Raw genomic sequence first — 20,665 nt, 5'->3', positions numbered from 1 at the left:
TACACAAGAACATTCAACACATTAAGTAAAACATTCATACTCTAATTACTATTATTGTGAAAGCCTCCGGAGAAAAAAGAAAACAATAATTTGAAACTATTTCTATTAGTCCGGTCTTGATTGTCACGGCGTAACGCGCGGTTTCATTAGCCATTGCGAGCTAACGACTGTATAACACCGGGTCCCTCTGTACGCGCGCGTCGAAGACGTAAAAGTCGGGTTAACCCCACGGTTAGGTGCGGGGCAACAATTTCGTCGTAAGCTACTGTAAAAACAACGTTAAAATGTATCGTATACGTTTATATCGCCGTGTAAACGGTTTTCAAGGGCAGCCTCCTTTTTAGGTGCACCCGTAAACCAACAGCGAAACCGCTTTCAACCCCTCGTTCCGAGGCTCCTCTATCGTTGCGCTCCCGTTGCTACCAGTCACCTACTTAACATCCTATTACGATTCGCCGATTAAGGATAATTATGCCGTTACGGTGTTTCAATGGCTCAAAGCGTTATGTGCATCTTGCCTCTCTCGCCGCCCTTATCCATCCCCGTTTCACTCTTGCTCTATCGTTAACCGGCACCACGGGCCGGGGCGTTGATTACTGGGCGGCACAGTGACGTTGGCTAATAGCCCCACTAACTACCCAGAGCCCTGATTGTTAGGTTACGATCACGGTCTTTGAAACTCGCCCCACGCATAATAACTACTGGGTAGCGACGGCCACGAGCCACCGCCCGATCTTGCCTCTTCCTGAATCACCTCCACGCAATCACTGGAGATTTAACCCCGACTATGTGTCGCAGACACCGTTCGTTTGCATCTTACGTCTTTAGCGATTTGTTCCTTGGTATCGAATTTGTTTGTGTTACTGATGTCATGGATTGTTTTATTGTTACTTTCTTCGGTGAAGTGACCTGTTTTTATTTAGAATTGCTGTAGATGTATGGTAAAATTCAATGTATGTGAGAGAATAATGATATGTGCGATGTGTCATCCCTGCAGAATGGAATAACGTCTTATTTTGATCATTTATTTTATCATTCGGACGCATTAAATGATAATGTATAGTTATACTTTCAGGTATGAACAATATATTCTGCACGAAAGATATTGTCTATGGACAGCAACTTCATGTCATCGAGAATCGAATTATCGTTTTTTTGTAATGTAATAAAACAAAAATTGAAATGAAATATAATATAGACTGCAATTTATTTTTACTTATTATTTATATATTAAATTTAATAGTCACGACGATCTCATTAAAATATCACAGCAGATATAAGAACATAATTCTTCGAACTTAAAAACCAATAACGCTCACGCAAAACATTCCCCAGAACAAACTACAAAGACCAGAAAAAATAAAGTCCTTCTGTTCCTGAAAGACTGCACTACTTAGAAATCAAATAGAAGCTTTATTAAAAATAAATCCAATATCTTTCATCGCGTTTTACACAGCACTGATTTCAATAAACCCGTAATATAAAATGTGTTAATTTGCCGCTGAACACGTGGCACTCGAATATTTCCCTCGTAAATATTGAAACGTAAGACTCAACAGGATTAACCCTTGCCACTCGTATATCATGCTGGAGATATGGAAATACACATTTATCATACTTCATTTGTGGTACTTTGAAAAGTATCACACATTAAAAGATTATAAAACTGAAATCTTGTTATAATAATAATAAATAAAATAAATATAAAACTTTGAATTCTACCGCTGTAAATTACTTCAATCCATTTCCCCAAAAGTAAATACAAGTTTAAATCCGGCAACATTAAAAATAAATCGAGTGCAAACGGTTAATAGCGGGTTGATCACGAGCCAGTCAGTTAGGAGGAGTAATCCAGGATCGCCGTAGAACCGAGGCGGGTTTGTTTTGTTCTCGTGCTTACAAGCCGTTCGAGAGCTCTCGCTAGCCATTGAGAGTTTGTACCGAAGCGAACAACCGTTTAAACTCCGCTTGGATATCACTGACCTGCCCCCATATCGTAGCGACGTCACCTCGACAAACTGTTGGCCCACATGTACCACCAGCCGTTACGAGCCTCGTTCTCGCCCTTTCATCTCCGCGGATTATCGACGTTTTACGCGGCCGTTTCCTCGTTTATTTCACACCCACCCCCACCCAACCCCCGCACGAAACCTTCCATTCGCTTATTTCGCAGACGAACGGATCGGTTCACTCTCCGACGATCGACGGTTGTCTTTTATCGTCGGGAATCGAACGATATACTTCACGACCCGCTCTCCGCTCGATTTCAATGGGGTGCGAAGAGGTTCTCCAGTGAATTACTATACAGTCTACAGAGTTTAGTCTTCCGTGCTAATTTAGACTGAAGATATCAAATACAGATTAGGTAGTGCGGTAAAATAATGCCTTTTCTAATCTTCTTTATTGTTGATCAGTGTTTTGAATCATGAATTGGCATGAGCGTTCTCGGTAATTTTATTGCAGAGCTCTTTATATGATATAAATGAAGCTTGTCTTGATTTTGTCATTGAGAATAGTATAAATATTGGTTGTTAGTATTTTAATACTTAAATGTTTTATTGTAATTGGTAACTGAATAGTTTAATTTTATTTATTGTGCACCGACGCGCTATGGTGATTAGTAAAGTGTACTGAAAAATGTGGCAGATATTGATAATAAAAATCATCGAAGATGATTTGACTGAGAAAGAATAGAATTCATAAAGAAAGTAAAATAATGTAACAAGAGTTAATGTGGCTTGATGCATCTGGCATGCATCCGTTACAAATAGAAGATTCATTTAAAATAAACTGTTGAATGTGTGAAATGTATAATCGGACGTTTGGTGGTTAAAAAAGTCCGCCTCAGCTATCGAATAAATGTTTCGAAATTTTTGAGTGGTGGTGTATGCATATATGCACATACGCTTCAGCGAATGGGATTTTAATACCCATATTTGCGGGAAAGTAAAATGTGTACCGGTTTTCGTTATTTCGCGTAAAAACAAAGCACAGAATATTACGCGTAACAATAATCGAAGAAGAGAATGGGGAAATAAAATATTTTCGACGGTAAAATATGTAATTATTGTTCGATGATAATACTTGGAGAACCACTGTGAAGTTGAATGGAGAAATCGAAATGTTTTTGAATAGACTCGGTGAAATGTCTGAAACGCAGCAGCTATCTTCGTAAATAAAATTTCAATCTTTGTTAAATCTTCAGAGAAACTGTATCAGTAATTTTATTATCTATAATTCCTTTAAAACTTCCTTATTTCTGTGTCTCGTAGAATATTTTAAAACGTAACAAAAATTTACATTAATTTTTTACATAAAAAATAAACTGCTAATAATATGCCCTTGTACATCATACATGATTTTTTGAAAAATTAAAATTAAATAATTATAAATAAAGTAAATTAATTAATAATTTGACTAAATTTATTTACCTTTTAATTATATTTGCAAATTGTACATACCTATTTCCTGTTTTTAAAAAATGTTCACCGTTCCATACTTCATTCGCCAAAGCCACTGGCCATTAACTTTTTACTCGCCGCACGTCGCGAGCCCTGACAGGAATTTCTGGGAATCCTTTATTTCTCAGGAGTTTATGATTCAAGTTACGGCGGTCCGTCGTGGAAGAAGAATGACTGGCGAAGTTATATGGCGGTCGAAACTGCGGTGGAGAAAGGGGACAAGTTCAAGTAGCAAGGTCAAGTTCCCCGCCGCCATCCATAGCAAGATTTATAGTTTCCATGCGGCTTTACACAATGACCTAGTTGAAAAAAAAGAAATCCCTCCGCGGACCCAGCCGAATGCCGTAAATTGCGATCGGACGATTAATTTCTGTCTGCCCTCTGCTGCCTTCCCGACGCTCTCAAAACCATTAGGTATAGCCTTTCGGATTTTACGACCCCGCATAGTTCGACGTGTCCAAGAATCCTCGGAATTTCGCTGAAATTGCGAATAATTGTCCTATCCTGATGTTCTGAAATTTCTTTCGCTTTTTCTCCATTCCCTCACAGGTGGCGGGATTGCGGATATTCGAGCGGATTCTTCGTTTTATAGACTGGTTTAGTGAACTGGCAATGAAAGAATGACGTCTGTTTATTAGCTTTCAATTATTTCATTGGGTTGATGAAGGCATAAATGAATTTACGTTATTCTTTCATTCAATGAATTGCATAATGTTCCCAGTTTGCTGTTATCACATTGCACTGTTTTATAAGCCTATTACATATTCCGGTGTGGGGTGGAGTGTAGGTGATGAAGAATTAATAGGACACAATCCACACACACACGATTCTGTTCGCGGAAGTATTGCACTGGTATTTATTACTATTTTACACAAAGCGTACACTCGGCGTAAAGTGTCAGCGGTTCGGTGTTGCAGTGTTAGTAGTAGAAACAAATTATTAAACTAAAACAAAGTCTAAACATACCCAATGCACAACCAGATTTCACTGAAAACGATGCTTCAATCTTCAACAAGCAATCATCCAGACTACACTTCCGTATAGGACATCACGCGAGAAACCCCCGGCTAACAACATAATTCCACGTTCGAGGCTTCGAACTCCAATCTCCCCGTCGAAAGGGTTAAACTCACCCTCGTCCATACGTGCTTGTAATCCGGGAACACGTACAATCCCACGGAGTCTCATCAATTCTTCAGGTCTATCCTGGTCGAACAATATGCACGCTGCGCTGGGATCGATCCGCAGGCCCCCTAACCTAATTCCCGGCCGTCTATCCCCGTCTTCGAGACAGGAAGCAACGCCCAAGGGACATTCTATATCCCTTACCAGGGCATAGAAAGTGGCCGGAAGCGATGGCGCGGGCCAACGTGTGATTGCATCCTCGAGGACCTGTTGCTCCGTCTCTCGTCGCAGGGAACCGGGGAGTGGGTAGCACGAGAGGATGTTGGTGTTCGTTTCGCAGTTAGAAACAAATGGCTTGGTGCGCGCTGGGAGCAAAACGGGTGGAGAGGAGCGAGGCCGGGAGTCATAAAACGGGCTGCAGTCGCGGACGAGGAGAACGCTGAAGTGAAAAGGAAGGGGCGGTGGTCTGGGGTAGATCGAGAAGGTCGAAGAGGGAAAACGGCGCGGGAGGCTCGCAGGTCAGGGGTCGTAGGTAAGTATATCTACCCTTTGTTAATTCGGGCTTAATGCAACCGGAGGGGGCTCGAGGGAGAGTATACGGCCGTGTTGCTCCGCGGAGGCAGACAATGGGGTCACTGGGATGTTTCGTGCCAAGTTTTCATCGCCGGACAAGTTTAGACCGCGGCTGCGGCGAGCGCCGTTGAACGGAGCGGCGTGTGTTGCTCGCGCCTTATTCAAGTGGACGCGCGCGAGCGCGAGTTTGAGCGTGAGCGAGCAAGCGAGCGAGCGAGACCGATGATAGCCGGCGAGATCGAACCGATAGGATTGTGCACCGCCGAACGTATCCGTGAAGGCAGCCTGCTGTGTGTTTTAGCCGAGGCCGCTCGTACATTATGGATGCGGGACCGAGCGTGTTTTACGTAATCGGCGCGTGCCACCTGTGCACGTAACTCGGGCTTAGAATGCGGACGTAACCGCGACCAGCCGCACGATCGGCAAAAAGAAACAATGCTCGGAAGGTCGTTGCCATTTCGAGGGGACGACCGGTGGAAATCAATCCGTATGGACGATGAAGGTTAATGGAACCGATCCGGAGGATTGCGCAGCAGTGATCTAGGTCAGGAAGTGGATGGAGGAAGGATTTGGGATTTACGGGGGATATGTTGAACGTTCTTTTTGGTGTGAAGGGCGAAGGAGATTGATTTTTCTGAGTTTCTACGATGTCATCGGTTCAGGTGTGTGTATGCTTGTTTTATGCTGATACTTGTGGCGAGTGACTTTAACCCTTTTTCAGATTATATGTCGAGGCAGACACAGGTTTCAATTTCATTTTATTTCTTGCGCGTTTTGCCAATTTTTTTGTGATCATTCATAATATCTTGAATATGTCGTGTGGAAAAACAATGTTAGTACTTGTCGAATGTTTTTGTATAAATTTAAATAACTTTGTTACAAGTTCTAAGGAGATTGAAAATACTTTGTACGAAGTGTTAACATTTGAAATTTAAATCATTTGTATTCTGTCGCGATATCTAATCTAGAAACATAAATTGCATCGTAATTTCTAAATATTTACAGTCCTAATACAGGAAGGCGCTTACTAATCCCCAGACATCAATAATTTAAAAAGAAACATCGCTATCTACGTACATTAACCAGTTGTTACGGTTGTAAAGTTTAACACAGAACAGTTTTTCTGTGCATCATAAAATCACTCATTGTAGAACTCGGTTTTGTTTAACTCTTTACACCCTGAAGGTGCTTTACAATGCCGTTGTGAACGAAATAACTTATTCAAATTCATCTCCCAACTGAATCAATTTCAATTTCAAGTACCAGTATATGCATTTATGCCGTAACGATTGCATGAAACTGTCACTTTTCTTCAGTTAATGAACGCTAGAGAATTGATCATTCGAGAAGCAATAAATTCACCTGAGATATCTGAAATGAGTGACAATATCGGACTCTCTGAATTTTTCAAATGAAATATCTTTTATCAAATAATTACATAAAACTTTCCCCTTTATTTCTTCTATTTATACAATTGAATAATTGAAACAAAAGTTTTTCCAAAACAAACTCCAAAGACAAATCGCGATACGCGACCTTTACCGACCTTCACGCTAATCACAAAGAACTCCGAATGTTGGCTCGGCACATTTTCCGAACGCCAACCCCCGCACCAAGCTTCCCAAGAAATCCTTACATACCGACGCAACAGGTTAACCAACCAATTAAAGAATCCCAGCAGAAAATCCCCCGAACGTCCCCGCACGTCACCGTCGGCCAGACACCGAACAGACCGCGATATTCCACAAGTAGTCGGGCTCGAAACAGCGGCAGCAGCTTCGATTCCCTCAAAAGGGAGAGCGTAGCTGTCAGAACTCACGTCACGGACGATTCGTTCATACGGTTTGACTAGGAAATCCGGTGTAGGAAGAGCCGGAGGCGGGGCGGGGGGTGAGAGCTGGGGGGTGGTGAGAGAGAGTACCAGTAAACTGGAGCTCGACCTCGCTCCGCATCTATCCCGCATACATCGAACCGAATGGTGCATGGCTGTGCATACCGGGGTGCAATACATCGAATAGAGTCCCTGCACATGTGTGTGCGTCCGAAAGTCGGAGAGAGAAAGAGAATCACGTTGGAGAAGACGAGAAAGAGAGAGGGTGAGAGAGTGAGAGCGAGTAACAGCGAGAGGGTGGGGGGTTAGTCGGAAGAGTAGGAAGAGGCCCTCCAACCCCGTTTTCACTTTCGTTCGCCCGCTCGCTCGCATGGCACATATTCACATATTCATCTCTACCACCCCCTGCCTTCATCCCCCTTGGTGAATACACAGGAAAATGTGTACGCTGCCGGTGAGTGTACGTGTGTACGCGTGTGTATGTATGCAGGAGGAAATACGTGTGGACGTACACCATTGAACAGGCATGACGGTATTTCATGTGGATGCAAGAGGCTCAGCTGTGCTGTGACGTATGCTCGTCGTCGTGACCTGGCTGAAACTTATTCGGCCACGTGGTTTCCAAACTTCAAGCCGACACCATGTGCGAACGGCAGCCGGTTACCACGTGGCCCCCTTGGCATACCCGCGCGCGAGATCGGCGGGTCGTTGAACCTTGTCATTTTGCAGCGGGATTCATTGTTTATGGGCCGATTCGACGTTATCTTTGAGTTTGGCTATGATGGAGCACTACGAGTAAGTCTACAAGCTATTGTTCTAAGTTGTTAGAGCAATTTGCTGATTATTGTCGGGAGCAGAGTGTACATTTTCTTGAGGAAAATAGAAAAATATCTTGAAGTTCGGAGGATGATCCTATTTGAGTCATAGCGGAGTGTGGTTTAACTGTGAATGAGTTTGTCGGAACTTTGCTTTGAAGTTTTTGGGCATGGAATTGTGAACGTAGATTTTCGGGATAGTATGATTTCATGGTATCACTTTTTAGCGGATTTGGTGTAAGCGAATGATGAATTGAAGTAGGCGGCGGAAGCTGATTGAAGTTAGGTATGAGATATTTTTGTTGTTAGTATTCCTTTATGTACTTTACTTTTATGAGAACTCGTCATTCACCAAATTCAAAATGAAACATATTTCTTACTATATTTTAAACTCGACTCAGAGTCATAAGCTCAGATTGCAAGCAATACATGGAATCATTTTATAGGTCACTAGAACCTATAAAAAAGGTTTAACACGTTCACTACAACAACAGTCATCAATGACCGACGCTTCTAAATTGCTCGAAAATGATTACAATATGTACCATGTTTGATATTGAATAAAAATAATAACGCAAGTAAGTTTAAAATCTAATATATTGCAATGCCAAATAATCAATAATTGCTCCTATCTATCGTTACTACGAAGGAACAAGTGTTACGTTAAAACGCTCATGATTTTCGTAGCAGTTGACGTTTGGAACGGAAAGAAAGCTTCTAGATTCGAAAATCCTAAGTTCTCCCTCGCGCAGCCAGTGTCATCAGATGATCGAGGGATGGATGCAAAACAGTCGTTTCGTGAAAATCCCCAAAGCATGTCATTCGAGCTTTAGGGAACCTGTTGCACGCTTCTATGCGGATCCTCGCCACCCTACTTTCCTACCCGCGCCACCCACGCCTGTCTTCAATTCCGTGTGCTCGCTCGCTCGGCCGTAAGCGTGTGTACACGTACACCGTGGCAAACACTTTCGGAATACCCGATCCGACCTTAAAAGGAGGAACAGAGATGACCGAGCTTGGGAAAGGGACGACGACAGAAGAGAGACGGAATGTGTGCTGTCTTATGCTAAACTTTGTGGGCCGCAGCTAAGGGGCAGGGGGGGATTAAGCGACGGGGCGCCACTTGTCAGGTTAGCCATTCTTCCGCCGAATCCTATCTCCAAGATTCGCGTCTATAGTGCTCCTCCCTTAGTCGAATTGAAGTTTCCAGCTGTCTTCACGACTCAACACCTGACATGTTCCTAATCGAATACTCGAAGGGAACGCTTTAATTTGAAGGGTTTGTTTTCGCCGTTGGAAAATGGAGATTGTTTAGGTAAGAAATGGAAATGAAAATTATGGATACAATTGCTGAAATGTGTAACGATTTGAAAAATTCATTTTCCTTCGTTCGGATTTTGGAAGTTAGATGTTTCAAAATAAATAATTGGGGTACATACTGATGTAATTGCATCAATCAAAGTCGACGTAAATAGTTACCAAATAGTGTTTATAAAATACAATATACGTTAAAAAAAACGTTAAAAAATGTACTTGAAAACATTACTGAATGAACTTTTTATGAAACTTTTAATCTCTTAACACTAGTATCCATTACATACACAAATTCACTTGAACTGATTAATGATTAATATATTGGTATCAATCTTCTCTTAATCTCCAAAGTAGAACAAATCAAAAAATTGTTTCGAAGAACATGCTTCACGAATGAATCGAAATGAGAAAATCACGTCGTAGTTCAATCATTTACCATCATCACTCACTAACTTCAATAATAAAATTGCGACGCCCGAAGAACAGTTACCATTGATCCAATCATTCAAGCATATAGACAACCACCGAAAAACCTCCAAGAAAGGAAGAAACGAAACTTTTGTAGCAGCGAAAGTGCCACAGAAAACGAGTTGTAGAGTGACCTCAGCTTCGAAAAATTGGGGTGAAAAGGTCGCGGCTGCCGGAGAGCCGGACATGGGAATGACAAACGTCTTCGAATGACCTTGGGAGTGTTCCCACGACACAGGCAACCCGTGCCACGATCGAATTGAGGGACAAACACACGGGGAAGCGACACAATTGAGCGGGAACACGGACTCGTCACCGGCGCAACCTACATTTGCCATCGGAGAGAAGAGCGATCTGCGTCTACGTGTACAGGGTGCAACAGAACTTGTAGAACCCTCTTAAGCAGTGGATAGGGGTTGCAAAGAAAATAAAACAAATTCATACGAACGTATGTCCTAGTCCATTTTGCGCCAAAGGTGTGGTCATTTTTGCGTTTTAATAACCCGCATATTGTTGCCTTCATGGATGTACAATATAGTCACCATCACAATTTCAGACAAACGAATATTACGAGTGAGTTATCGGCTACTACAATTATCACCCTAATTTTCCCCAGCTAAATGACACTCCAAGGTGATGGGGAATTTTACAATTTTTAAAAAACTCTTAACTGTCAGCTGTATGTTTAATCAGTTGGAAAGGAAGAATACTCCTTACCTATGAAAATAAATAACTAAGTATTACTGAAATACAAAAGTGGTTGTAATTTTGAGACAGGGCTAACATGTCGACTGCCATGGGAACTTTGAGCGTTTTATATCACTTATTCGTTCGTATCAAATAAAGACGCAGGCAATGATTAATCGTTCAGAATTACTATTAAATAATATTTAGTATTATTACTATTAGTTATACTATTCAACATCGGTCGTATTAGAAACTGTAATTCGGAGACACCGGTGTGACCATGGCAGTCAACGTGTTAAATACGGTACTTTTCTCATTGTTTTCGTATCCCTTGTCTATTACTAAAGTAGGTCTCGCATGTTGTGTTACACGCTGTACATACAGCGGATGGGCAACAGCCCGAAGGCGGTCGAGGGACCATTGCTACGGCATCCACTTCCACGGTTATGAATGGAGAAACTTCTGCTCTCGTGGCTCGCGTAAACGTTAACGCAGCGTACACATAAGGGCCGGCCCGCTACGAAGAAAGGGATTCGGTATGCCATCTCTCTTTCTCCCCCTTCTCATCGTCTTGTCCCCCTTTCCGACGACCCTCAGCGAAAGAAGAGGAAAACATCATCGGCCCAGTCCATGAATGCGAGCGGCTTAGCCTGCAAGATCTGCAAGCATTAGCGTGTACTGGTGGTGCACACGAACGCTTCTTGGCGACCACCCCTCGACGACCGTTTATCTGCCGCATACATAAATGCGCCTGGCCTCCTCCGTGTTCACAGATAACACACGCATCCTGAACCCCGACGTTCTCCTCCTCGCGACTGTTCTGTGTACATAAGTGTCTATACAAGGTGACTCGTGGCATGCGGATAAGTACGCGGGTGGATTCGGAATGCCAGAATGATAGAAGGAGTTTGTATAGATGCATATACACTGGCTGAGGTGAGAATTATGACACGTGAGAGGCGTTCAGCTGTTTTTGCTCGAAACGTCGTTCTTGAGACTACCTTGTAGAGCAGTTTATTGAATTAAGGGATGTAATGATTAACATTCGTGTCAAAATTTTCTTACAGGCGACTTCGTTTTCAAGGTAACCGATTTCGAAAGTTTGACACGTATTGATATTTGAAAGAATTGCGAATGGTAAGTTACGAACAAACGTGTTGAAACCAAACATTATATCGTATTTATTACGTAGTTTTCCATACAAAACGATTCCTAAGCATAAATACAACGCAGATACTAGAATTACCATTGACATTCAGACCGAAAATGAATTCTCATTGAAAAACGAAGAACTTTTTAAAACTTTATTGTAGAGTTAAAGATAGGTATTTTAATATTATGTATACTGCGGTTATTTAATTTTAATTGATTGTAAAAGTGTGGGTCGTATACGCGCCATACGGCCTGAAGGGAAAGTCTTAAAAAAATCGTCCGGCACGGAACGTGTTAAAAGCCAGCCGAATAAAAGGTAATCCAAACCAATCGATCCGCAAAGTCATTGACACCCACGCCAAGGTATAGTAACTTCTATCAACTCTAAAAACATACTCCATCGCCTAGAGCTCAAGACCAACTGAAAATCAAGATTACATGGTTGACATCGTTCAATTCGAAATCCAACCCCGTGCATCCCTCGCGCAACGGGGACACCCCGTATATAACCGTGAAAAGAGGCGAACGTGCACGTTCCTCCGCAAATATACTTTGTTTACGGTTGTGTTAGCAGATCAGGGCGCTGCGTCGGTGATAGTGGCCGGTGGCTTATATACCTCGGCAAGTAGTCGGCTGCGCTACGCCGAGGAGAAAAGAGGACGCGGAGAGAGATGAGGTGGCCCCGCACACAAATGCCCCGACCAATACCGAGAACAATGGAATAAGCAACAGGTACTCGTACGTACGTACGGATATGTGCTCACGCACGCGTGTCCCCAGATCGGTGCTCGTATATGTATTAAGCTCACCCTATGTAGGTATCAAAGCTCAATGCACCTCCTCTTTTCCTCCTAGCTGATTCCTCGACCCCCGCACCACTCCTCTGTCTTTCTCCCTCTTCGCTTGACTGCTATACACACCACCGTTCATCCCTTTTATCACCGACTCTTCCCTGACCTTCCCGTCTATCCATCTCTCTTGCTCTCTTTCTCTAGCCTCGCTCCGCGTGGATGAATCGCAAATGCGGTCGGCCGCCGCCGCGACGCTGGACGCGCGTTAAATTGACCGGAAGCGGCGAGACCAAGGCCAAGGTTCTTCCGCGTTTCTCCGGGACTCCGCGATGCATCAAGAAGAATGCGCAAGGTGAACGGAAAGAGGGGAGCACGGTGAAAGAGTTGACACCGCTTGATCCGCAAATGAGTTTGAACCAGGGGCTGAGAACGCTTGTGAGGTCGGTTCCGCTTGTGGAGACAGTTATAGAGAAGCGAAATGGTTATTTTTGCAACTGCTATTGTTATTTTTCAGCTCTAAAAGAAATATAGAACCGAAGTATAAAACTGAAATATGGAGAAAATAATAGTTTTAAAACCGATACAGAATCGATACGTTGGCTTCGAAGAACCGGAATTGAAATCGATTTAGCTTAGAACTGATATACCTAATAACAGTTATAGTATATATGAGTCGCTTAAAAACTAATACCGTTAAGTCTATTTTTTGATATTTTCTGATGTTTGGAAATTTTAATGGAATAAATAATATTCTTTTCAGTCATTACAGAATTTACTCGTTCCTTCGTTTTTTCTAGGTAAGAAAATGCTTCGTATTATAACTTCTGAATATGTTGTATAATAATTTTAGAAACCAAAACATTAATTTTCTCAATTTTTGTTTTCTGGACTTAACGGCATTAACTTCTGAGCGACTCATATGTATGGATTGGGAATGATATACGGGAATATAGAAAACTCAAATAAACAACTACATTTATTAATAATAAAACAAGTGATGTTTAACTCGAGATTTACGGACTGTGTCAATTCAACGTATATTGAATTTTGTAACCATTATTTAATAAACATTCACGTTGATTTCGACTGACGCAATTGCGCGAATGAGTATCCTAACTGACTATTTTTAAAGTTCTGAATTCCAAGATCTAAATCAACGAACATCAATTCTTCTAAGAGCTATACAGCAAACTGTACAATAAGTGTCCGTAAACCTAGTGTTAAACATAAGGAATTATATAATAGCCACACACAACTAAAACAGCACACAGCTTACTGCTACAAAGACCAACGCACGACTCTGTCTGCAAAGATTCACCTTCGGACATTCGCACTCAAAAATAATTATTTGTACCACAATCATTCTTCTCACTCGCACTCTCCACAAACTCTCAAACAAACTCCTTCAAAGCCGAACTGGAAACCTTGGCTTTTCTCTTTTATTGCCCTTCGCTCACACTCATTCTCGCATTCACGCTTTTTAAAAATATTTTAAGCTATGCTAAAAATCCTAGATAGTATACAGTTATGACTTTATATCGGTTCTCCATAATTGTTTCAGTTCGAACCAATATATAACTGTTTCAAACAGTTATTTTCAAAAATGTTTCGATCTCTATATAGTTTGAACTACCCGTGCCGCTGGGACAACGATGGAGGATGGAGTCCAGCTCGTTGGACTAGGATCTATCCGGGAGTGTTACGAAGGTGATGGAAACAAGTACCGGTTCAGCATGATGAGATTTTAATAACGGATTCACGGAACTAGTTGGATTCACTAATCTTGGATTTCTTATTCAGGTCTGTGGAAATGGGGAATATTAGTCGTTGGTTGTTTACGTTGACGTTGATTGATGTAATGATTTGAGTACGGGTAATAATTTATTTACTTTTCGTCTGCTTCATTATTTTCAATAATATTGTCCGAAAATAGTAGTAGTAATGTATAGTTCTACTTATTTTCTAATGTAATTAAGTGTACTATCAATATTTATAATGCTGGGATTAAAATTTTAAGTCAGATTAACGTAATAATATTTAATTGTAATCATATATTTGCGTGTATATTATATTATATTATATTATATTATAGTTTTTGCGCGTATATTATATATTATAAATAAGACAGTAAATTCAATTAAGCTTTTTGTTTTTCAACATGCGTTTCATTTGTATTAAATAATAAAACTTGTTGTAAAATGAGTCTCAACAAGTTTATTGCTTACTAATTGATATTCGCACCACTTAATTATAAATATAATATTCTGTGTACGAATAATATCCACTGTCAGGAAACTTTTTAAACGCTCTATTTATACAGTGACTTTAATATTTGTTTTCTGATGCAGATATGTGACATAAATATTGTGAATGATTATAAGCATTATTAAGAACTATGTGGAAGACATAGTACGTAAGAATATCCACGTCGAATATGCAACCATCACAGTCTTAAAAGTTACTAAATTTCAGAGAACTAAAATTCTCGAATATTTCGTATTTATCCTGACTCATTTCAAAATGTTTAATTACCCGAACTTGTTCTTTGTTTTTGGGAGAAAGAGGTCAACTGACGTGGCACGAAAGTAGTCGTACTGGTCATGATTCACAGACAATGGACTGGCCTTGAGCAATACGTTGATGAAATATAAATTGTTTAAGTCACTTATACAAAGTGTTTCTGCAGAAACAATCAGATTTCTTATAATTTTTAGTTTATTTCAAACATTCGAAAATTCTTAACTTTATAAGATTGCTTAACTTTATAAGCCTTATAATATTGAGTGGGACTAGTAGTAAAATTTTGAAACCAAATCTAACAAATATCTAACAAATATAAATATTATTTTATTTTTCTACAGTTGAAAAATTAATTTTATCTTCCTCTTGTGAACGTTTAACCTTCGTGTTGTATACCGGGTGAAAATATCGATAATCCGAGATACACTAATATATAAATATATTTCAATATTGAACTCGCACGGGTAAATACAATATATTATTATTAGCGAAAACAGCGTAAATACAAAGATTGCTGCATAGCGAGTTCAACTGAATTTCGGTACAAAGTTTAGAATTCAAATGCTCTTGCTACTTGCAATTTGACTACTTATATACTAAAACATGGAAAGGAAAAGCCGAGGATGACCAAGCCTGATGGTCATGACCCAGGGTTCTTCTGACACTGGTGAAGATGTCCAAAAACATTGAATTAATACTGCAACGCGGCGCGTTGCAGACAACATGGACTAGTCATCCGACATTTGTAGTAAGCATAAACTCACAGTGAACGTAGAATTCGTTTTTTTCTTGCCAATCATTAAGGACAACAGGGATTTAAAGAGAACAACGAATAATCAAATGGTTCAAAATAATGGGTTTCAGTTTTATTATTTCGCAATTATTGACATCTCAAAAACGTTAATTATCCGAAATGATTTGAAAAACAAATAGTTCCACTTCAATACTGTAAACAATAAACGCAAAAATCGAAAAAGAATCTATTACTATAATTCTTATAAGGCCTACATATTAATCATATTAAACGCTCGATTACTCCTGTGTTAAAGAAAACAATTGCGAAAGAAATCGTATGACAAAGGGTTAATAAAGGGAAAATATCTTTCTATCTGATATAGATCTTCGAAAATTTGTATTCAGGAACTGCAAATTGCATAAATACCAATAAGCCGCCTTTAATCACTTTTGTACTAAACAGCATTCGCAATTCGTTCTTTTGGCAGACGTTGTGCGCGCGTAGTACGGGCAGAAATGTTATTGTTTATGGATTGGTCGCATTTTGCCATTCGTGTAATTAATTCCATTAAATTGCGGTAAGCACAAATAAAATCTGTATCGACGCTCCTTTCCGTCCCGTGGCCGGTAAACGGAATTGTAACGCGTACACCCGGGCTACTGCTCCCCACGTATCGAATTAATGAAGTTGGTAATCAGCGTTGCCAGATTCTGACTTTCGTTCGCGGGCCCGACAAAAGTTAATTACTGCGGCCAGATACATGGGCGTGGGCGTGATTAATTATCACAGGAGAGCGACGAACTCGCACCTTTACTGGCATATGCACAGAAATTTATGGAACATGTACTTTCCGCTGTTTGGGAAATAATACCTGGTTTAATTACGAAACCGGCGTGCACGCGTGTGTGTAATTATGAGGAAATAAAATGATGATAACGAACGAGGCGACCATTACACAATAGGCGATATCGATACCTGTGATTCTGCTTCGAACACTCTTTCCTGAATTTGTGCACTTTCGTTGATGCTAGTTACACATGACACCTGTATATTTATTGAAACAAATGTATAAAATGCATTACGAACGTCCATGGTGCTTAATCATATTTTTTTAAGATTACACATAGGATAAGTTGGGGAGAGATGGTCCAGCACTTTTAAAAGAACCATTACAACATGAGTAGCGTGAATACCTAACACAAAAGGAATATATTTATTAAAGCAAATATATATAAGAAGAATAAGTAAATAGGCTTCTGTGTACGATTCAAAGATATTACAAAAAATTCTATTTTTTTATAATAAAGCTTTCAACCAATTAATGTACTAGAAGTTACTAGAAACTAATGGACATTAGTTTCTAGACTTCTATGCATCCTTCTAAATGTCGAGTTTTATTTATTAATTATTTCCCAGTTTATTGAGTGTACTTTCCACTTTCGTTAATATTATTTAATTGTAGTGGCCTAAGTATAAACTATACATGACGTTTTGTAGCTGATCTTTCAACCGTGTGATTCTGTTAGAAAATGTATTTAAAAATAGGTCGAAAACATAGAATACAATTTTATTATTCGAAACTTCGTTTTCCAGAAAATGTGTTACGTGTACGATTGGCCAAATTCAAGTGTACCCTTCAAACTTTCAAACTGGATGTTCTCGAAAACGAGGTTTCAAGCGAATAAATTTTATTCTATATTTTCCACTTATTTTTCCACCAAGCGTTATAACAGTTACAACAGTATCAGTTGCAAGACTGTTATGCAAACTGGGATTCTTCAAATCTAGTTTTATAATAGAAACTGATTTTCTTTATTATAGTATTAGAATAAATAACACTGGATGGGTTTTGTATTGTTACAGGTGCTTTAAATACATGAAATCCCCAGACTACTGATTGATTTCAATCGCTAATTAATAAACGTAATAAACTCATCGACCCAAAGCTCGAATCCCCTGACCTCGCGCACTGTTCTCCAACAAGCGCTACATCAATGTCACAGGTAAAGCAGGGGCTTTGTGTGTCATGGAAATTGACGCTAAATCATACGAGTGCGGCGATCCTTATCCTGGAGACATTTCTAACAATGGCTGGCCGTAAGTGCAGGGTACAATGATTCTTAAATATGTTTCAATGGTTCAGGAGATGAATTCTGATAATTTACTCTGCCTCATTAACTTTACTCGGTAAGATCACCAACGTCTACTTGCTTTAGCACAACTGGATTGTTAATATTTTAGGAATTTGATGACCGTGAATGTGAAAGAGAAGATTATTTCTTCATGACTGATAGACGACAATATAAGCTACATGCTTTCAATCTTAAGATATTGCGAGATATATAAAGTTTACGGAGTTCATCATAGCTATTGATTTCCATGTTATTACGTTTCTCTTTTAAAAAATGCGGCTTCTTTATAACATTCTCGTTTTTCTCAGTTTATTCATTTCCTTTGCAATCTGAAATAAAATGTCATGAAAATGTGGTTTGTATTGTATTACCACACGACCATAAATAGCATCGCATCGCAGCACCAGATCAAAGACTGACGCTAAGTGATGAGCAAACTGTGGATATGTTTATACAAATTTTTATTTTTAGATGGGCTGCGATTTTACATGGAATAATAAATTGAAAATGCGTGTCGCCGCTTCTGCAAATTATTTGGTCTTCAAAATGATTTCGTCCAGCAAATGTTTGTGTCACATTTTTAAATTTCTGTTTAATTATTTAATACATAATAGTTTAAATACACGAGACACTGATATACAGTAATGTGCATTTATCTGAAAAACTAAAGAACCAAAACGTATACCTAACAAAATTTACAATTTACAATTTAAAATGTATTCTTACAAAAAGATCGCTTGTGGAAAACTTGATTTTATAAAATATATCGTTTTTGCTATACTATTTAATTTCTTTGACCTCTGTCAACGTAAACACACACGACAGTATACTGCAATATATCACGCATAAAAAATCTCAATACAAAATCTTCTGTATTCATTTAAAAATCAAATCACTCCTTCATAGTCCTACTTTTCAAAACATTAGCACACTAATTAAAATAAATGGCACATAATGCTTCATAAATCGTGGAAATACGAAATAAATTGAAAAGGGAACCTCAAAATTTTCTAGGGTTCTGAATAAATATTTTCTTTCTTGTTCTTGACGCCTCGTACACTCGGCTGTTGAAGAATCGACATGCATTTCAGACACGTCCCGTACATATAAATGTATCGTCGACGCGAAGCAACGTTTCGAAACGGTCGTGTGTTTGCGCACTCGCAAGCAGACCGTACGTTGTATGCAGGTAGGTACTGTTATGCGTCGGCATGCGTGACGCAACAGGAAAGTGCGATACGGCCGGGACTTCCCTGTCCGCTGCTTCGGAATTATTTGGAACAGTCTATCGTCCGTGCGCATCGAGAAAGGAGATAAAGGTGTGCATTTTAAGAGACACTTTCGCGTTACCTCAGCCAGTAACCACAGGTGGAGTTAATCTTTTGTATCGTGGGATCTGTTATTACTGACGTGCGTACATACCGGCTCGTGGATTATAATTCTATCAAATGAACGGAAAACGAGATAGCCCGAAAAAAATGCATTTGTTATGGGAGTATTCGGAGCAAACCAACGTTTATTACCACATAAAAATCAACCACTTATTTTAAAATATATGCTTATAGGTGATAATTTAGCATATTTCTTTTTTTAAAGAAAAAACATTTCACTTTTGCGTTCGTCGAAACCTGTAATAACTTTATTATATCCTACGTTTAGGATGATTAGAGTTTTCTGTTTAGAAATTTTAATATATTGTCTAGATATATTGTAATATATCTATTATATTATTATATCATATAGTAACGGTCATATTTGTCGATTAGTAAAAAGTTGTGCTTTCATGAAATTCGTTTCGCTTGTCTCCCACCGAAACCGAAAAAAGAGATATATCTGTCTATCTGTTAATTCCATGCTGCCACGATACAGAACGCGTACTCATTAACCTTGCGCGAATAATATAAAACCAAGTAGGAGATTATCAATCGGTTATGAATATTCTACAATCGGCGCGGTCAGCGCGTCTGCAACTTTCAAGAACGACGGATTTAATTGCGGCTGGCATTCTCATTTCGTATGCTGTCTGAAAAGACGATGGTATCATGTGATGCCTCATAAATAAACAAGGGTTCATAAATTAAGATATTCCCTTCCTTTATTTTTTATTGCAATCTTCATTCCTTCGAAATTCCAACAAAAATATTACCATTGACTAGTGCCCGCAATTGAATGAATTTCATACATTATAAAACTTATTTGACGCATCACGTATTAAAGATAAGATTCGACTGAACTTCTTATCGGTTACTAATTGTAAGTACGTTGTCTCGAAAAATGATTTCATCATCATGATTTCCCTGCTGATATAATTAAATTTAATCTTTGAAATGGCATTTCCTGGAGGAAATAATACTTTTATTCAAATAATAATTAGAATAATACTTTACTAACAATTATTTATATTAATTAAAACATATAATTAATATATGGAACAATTCTATTTACGTGCACCATTCAAATTGATTAAATTTGTCTCACAATCCCGTATTTCATGAAATTCCAATGCTTACTTGAAACAGGAGTCAAACCACATCATTAAATTTTTAAATTAAGAAAGACACGTTTGATAAAAAAGGTTGCCAAAATTCTGCTATGCGCTAAGTCTGGCACAACCATCCCTTTCCTAGCAACAGCGCCCTAACAAGTCGACGTAATTAAAAGAATAATCCTTAATTAAAGTAAAACATCAAACAATAAAATTAATCGTTGCATTATCTCTTTATGAGCCTGCGTAATTATATTAACGTAATTAACGAGCCCCTCGCGTTCTTCGACCGAGACGTGTACTTATGCGTGTTCGAGGGAGCGTCGGGACGTCGGCGTTCGAGCGCAAGGCTCGTCTCCGCCGGCAGCGTCGAGCAGCTGCGAGGAACAGCCAGCTGGACGGGAGTGCAGCCAGGTACAAGCGCGTTTAATGTCCGTCCAGGACTTCATTTTTATCCACGTTTGTCTTCCATCGGCCGACTGGTCGGATCAACGAAGCCTTTATGGAACAATCGATAAATTATAGGACAGGGAATCTTCGGATCTGCAATTGGTAGAAATATAACGATTCCATTT

General features: G+C 39.5%; 1 protein-coding gene and 1 long non-coding RNA gene across 12 annotated transcripts in view; one reads left to right on the top strand and one right to left on the bottom strand.

Moving 5' to 3' along the window:
* Positions 1-20,665, bottom strand: part of LOC116426499 (uncharacterized) — a 211,494-nt gene that overhangs the window by 113,254 nt on the left and 77,575 nt on the right. Inside the window, exon 3 of one of the 4 annotated variants that reach the window (XR_012999122.1) lies at positions 20,544-20,588. The exons of the other annotated variants lie outside the window; for them this stretch is intronic. This is a non-coding gene — a long non-coding RNA (uncharacterized LOC116426499). Of the gene's footprint in view, positions 1-20,543; positions 20,589-20,665 lie in introns of those variants that run through there. 4 annotated transcript variants of the gene reach the window in all.
* Positions 5,271-14,199, top strand: LOC116426500 (uncharacterized). Of its 8 annotated transcripts, none has more exons than XM_076369743.1 (6): positions 11,052-11,210; positions 11,342-11,358; positions 12,001-12,158; positions 12,282-12,569; positions 13,841-13,924; positions 14,018-14,199. In XM_076369743.1, exons 4-6 carry the CDS (start codon positions 12,547-12,549, stop codon positions 14,082-14,084), a joined length of 174 nt encoding a protein of 57 aa, XP_076225858.1. In that variant the 5' UTR covers positions 11,052-11,210; positions 11,342-11,358; positions 12,001-12,158; positions 12,282-12,546; the 3' UTR covers positions 14,085-14,199. The 8 variants fall into 8 exon arrangements, 5 of the variants coding, with proteins under 5 accessions (XP_076225857.1, XP_076225858.1, XP_076225854.1 ...); XM_076369739.1 differs by having other exon boundaries at positions 12,282-12,657; XM_076369740.1 differs by having other exon boundaries at positions 11,998-12,158; positions 12,282-12,657.

Source organism: Nomia melanderi, chromosome 8, assembly GCF_051020985.1.
Source record: "Nomia melanderi isolate GNS246 chromosome 8, iyNomMela1, whole genome shotgun sequence".
Classification (NCBI taxonomy): Eukaryota; Metazoa; Arthropoda; class Insecta; order Hymenoptera; family Halictidae; genus Nomia; species Nomia melanderi.
This window is presented reverse-complemented; position numbering and strand designations above follow the sequence as displayed.

What these genes read in the sequence shown, in the direction of transcription:
- LOC116426500 (XM_076369742.1), top strand. Translation starts at nt 12,437, where the DNA reads ATGAATCGCAAATGCGGTCGGCCGCCGCCGCGACGCTGGACGCGCGTT. An exon ending in GGGCTGAGAACGCTTGTGAG is followed by an intron (nt 12,658 to 13,840) that starts GTCGGTTCCGCT and finishes ATCTCTATATAG; the next exon opens with TTTGAACTACCCGTGCCGCT. An exon ending in TATCCGGGAGTGTTACGAAG is followed by an intron (nt 13,925 to 14,017) that starts GTGATGGAAACA and finishes TTTCTTATTCAG; the next exon opens with GTCTGTGGAAATGGGGAATA.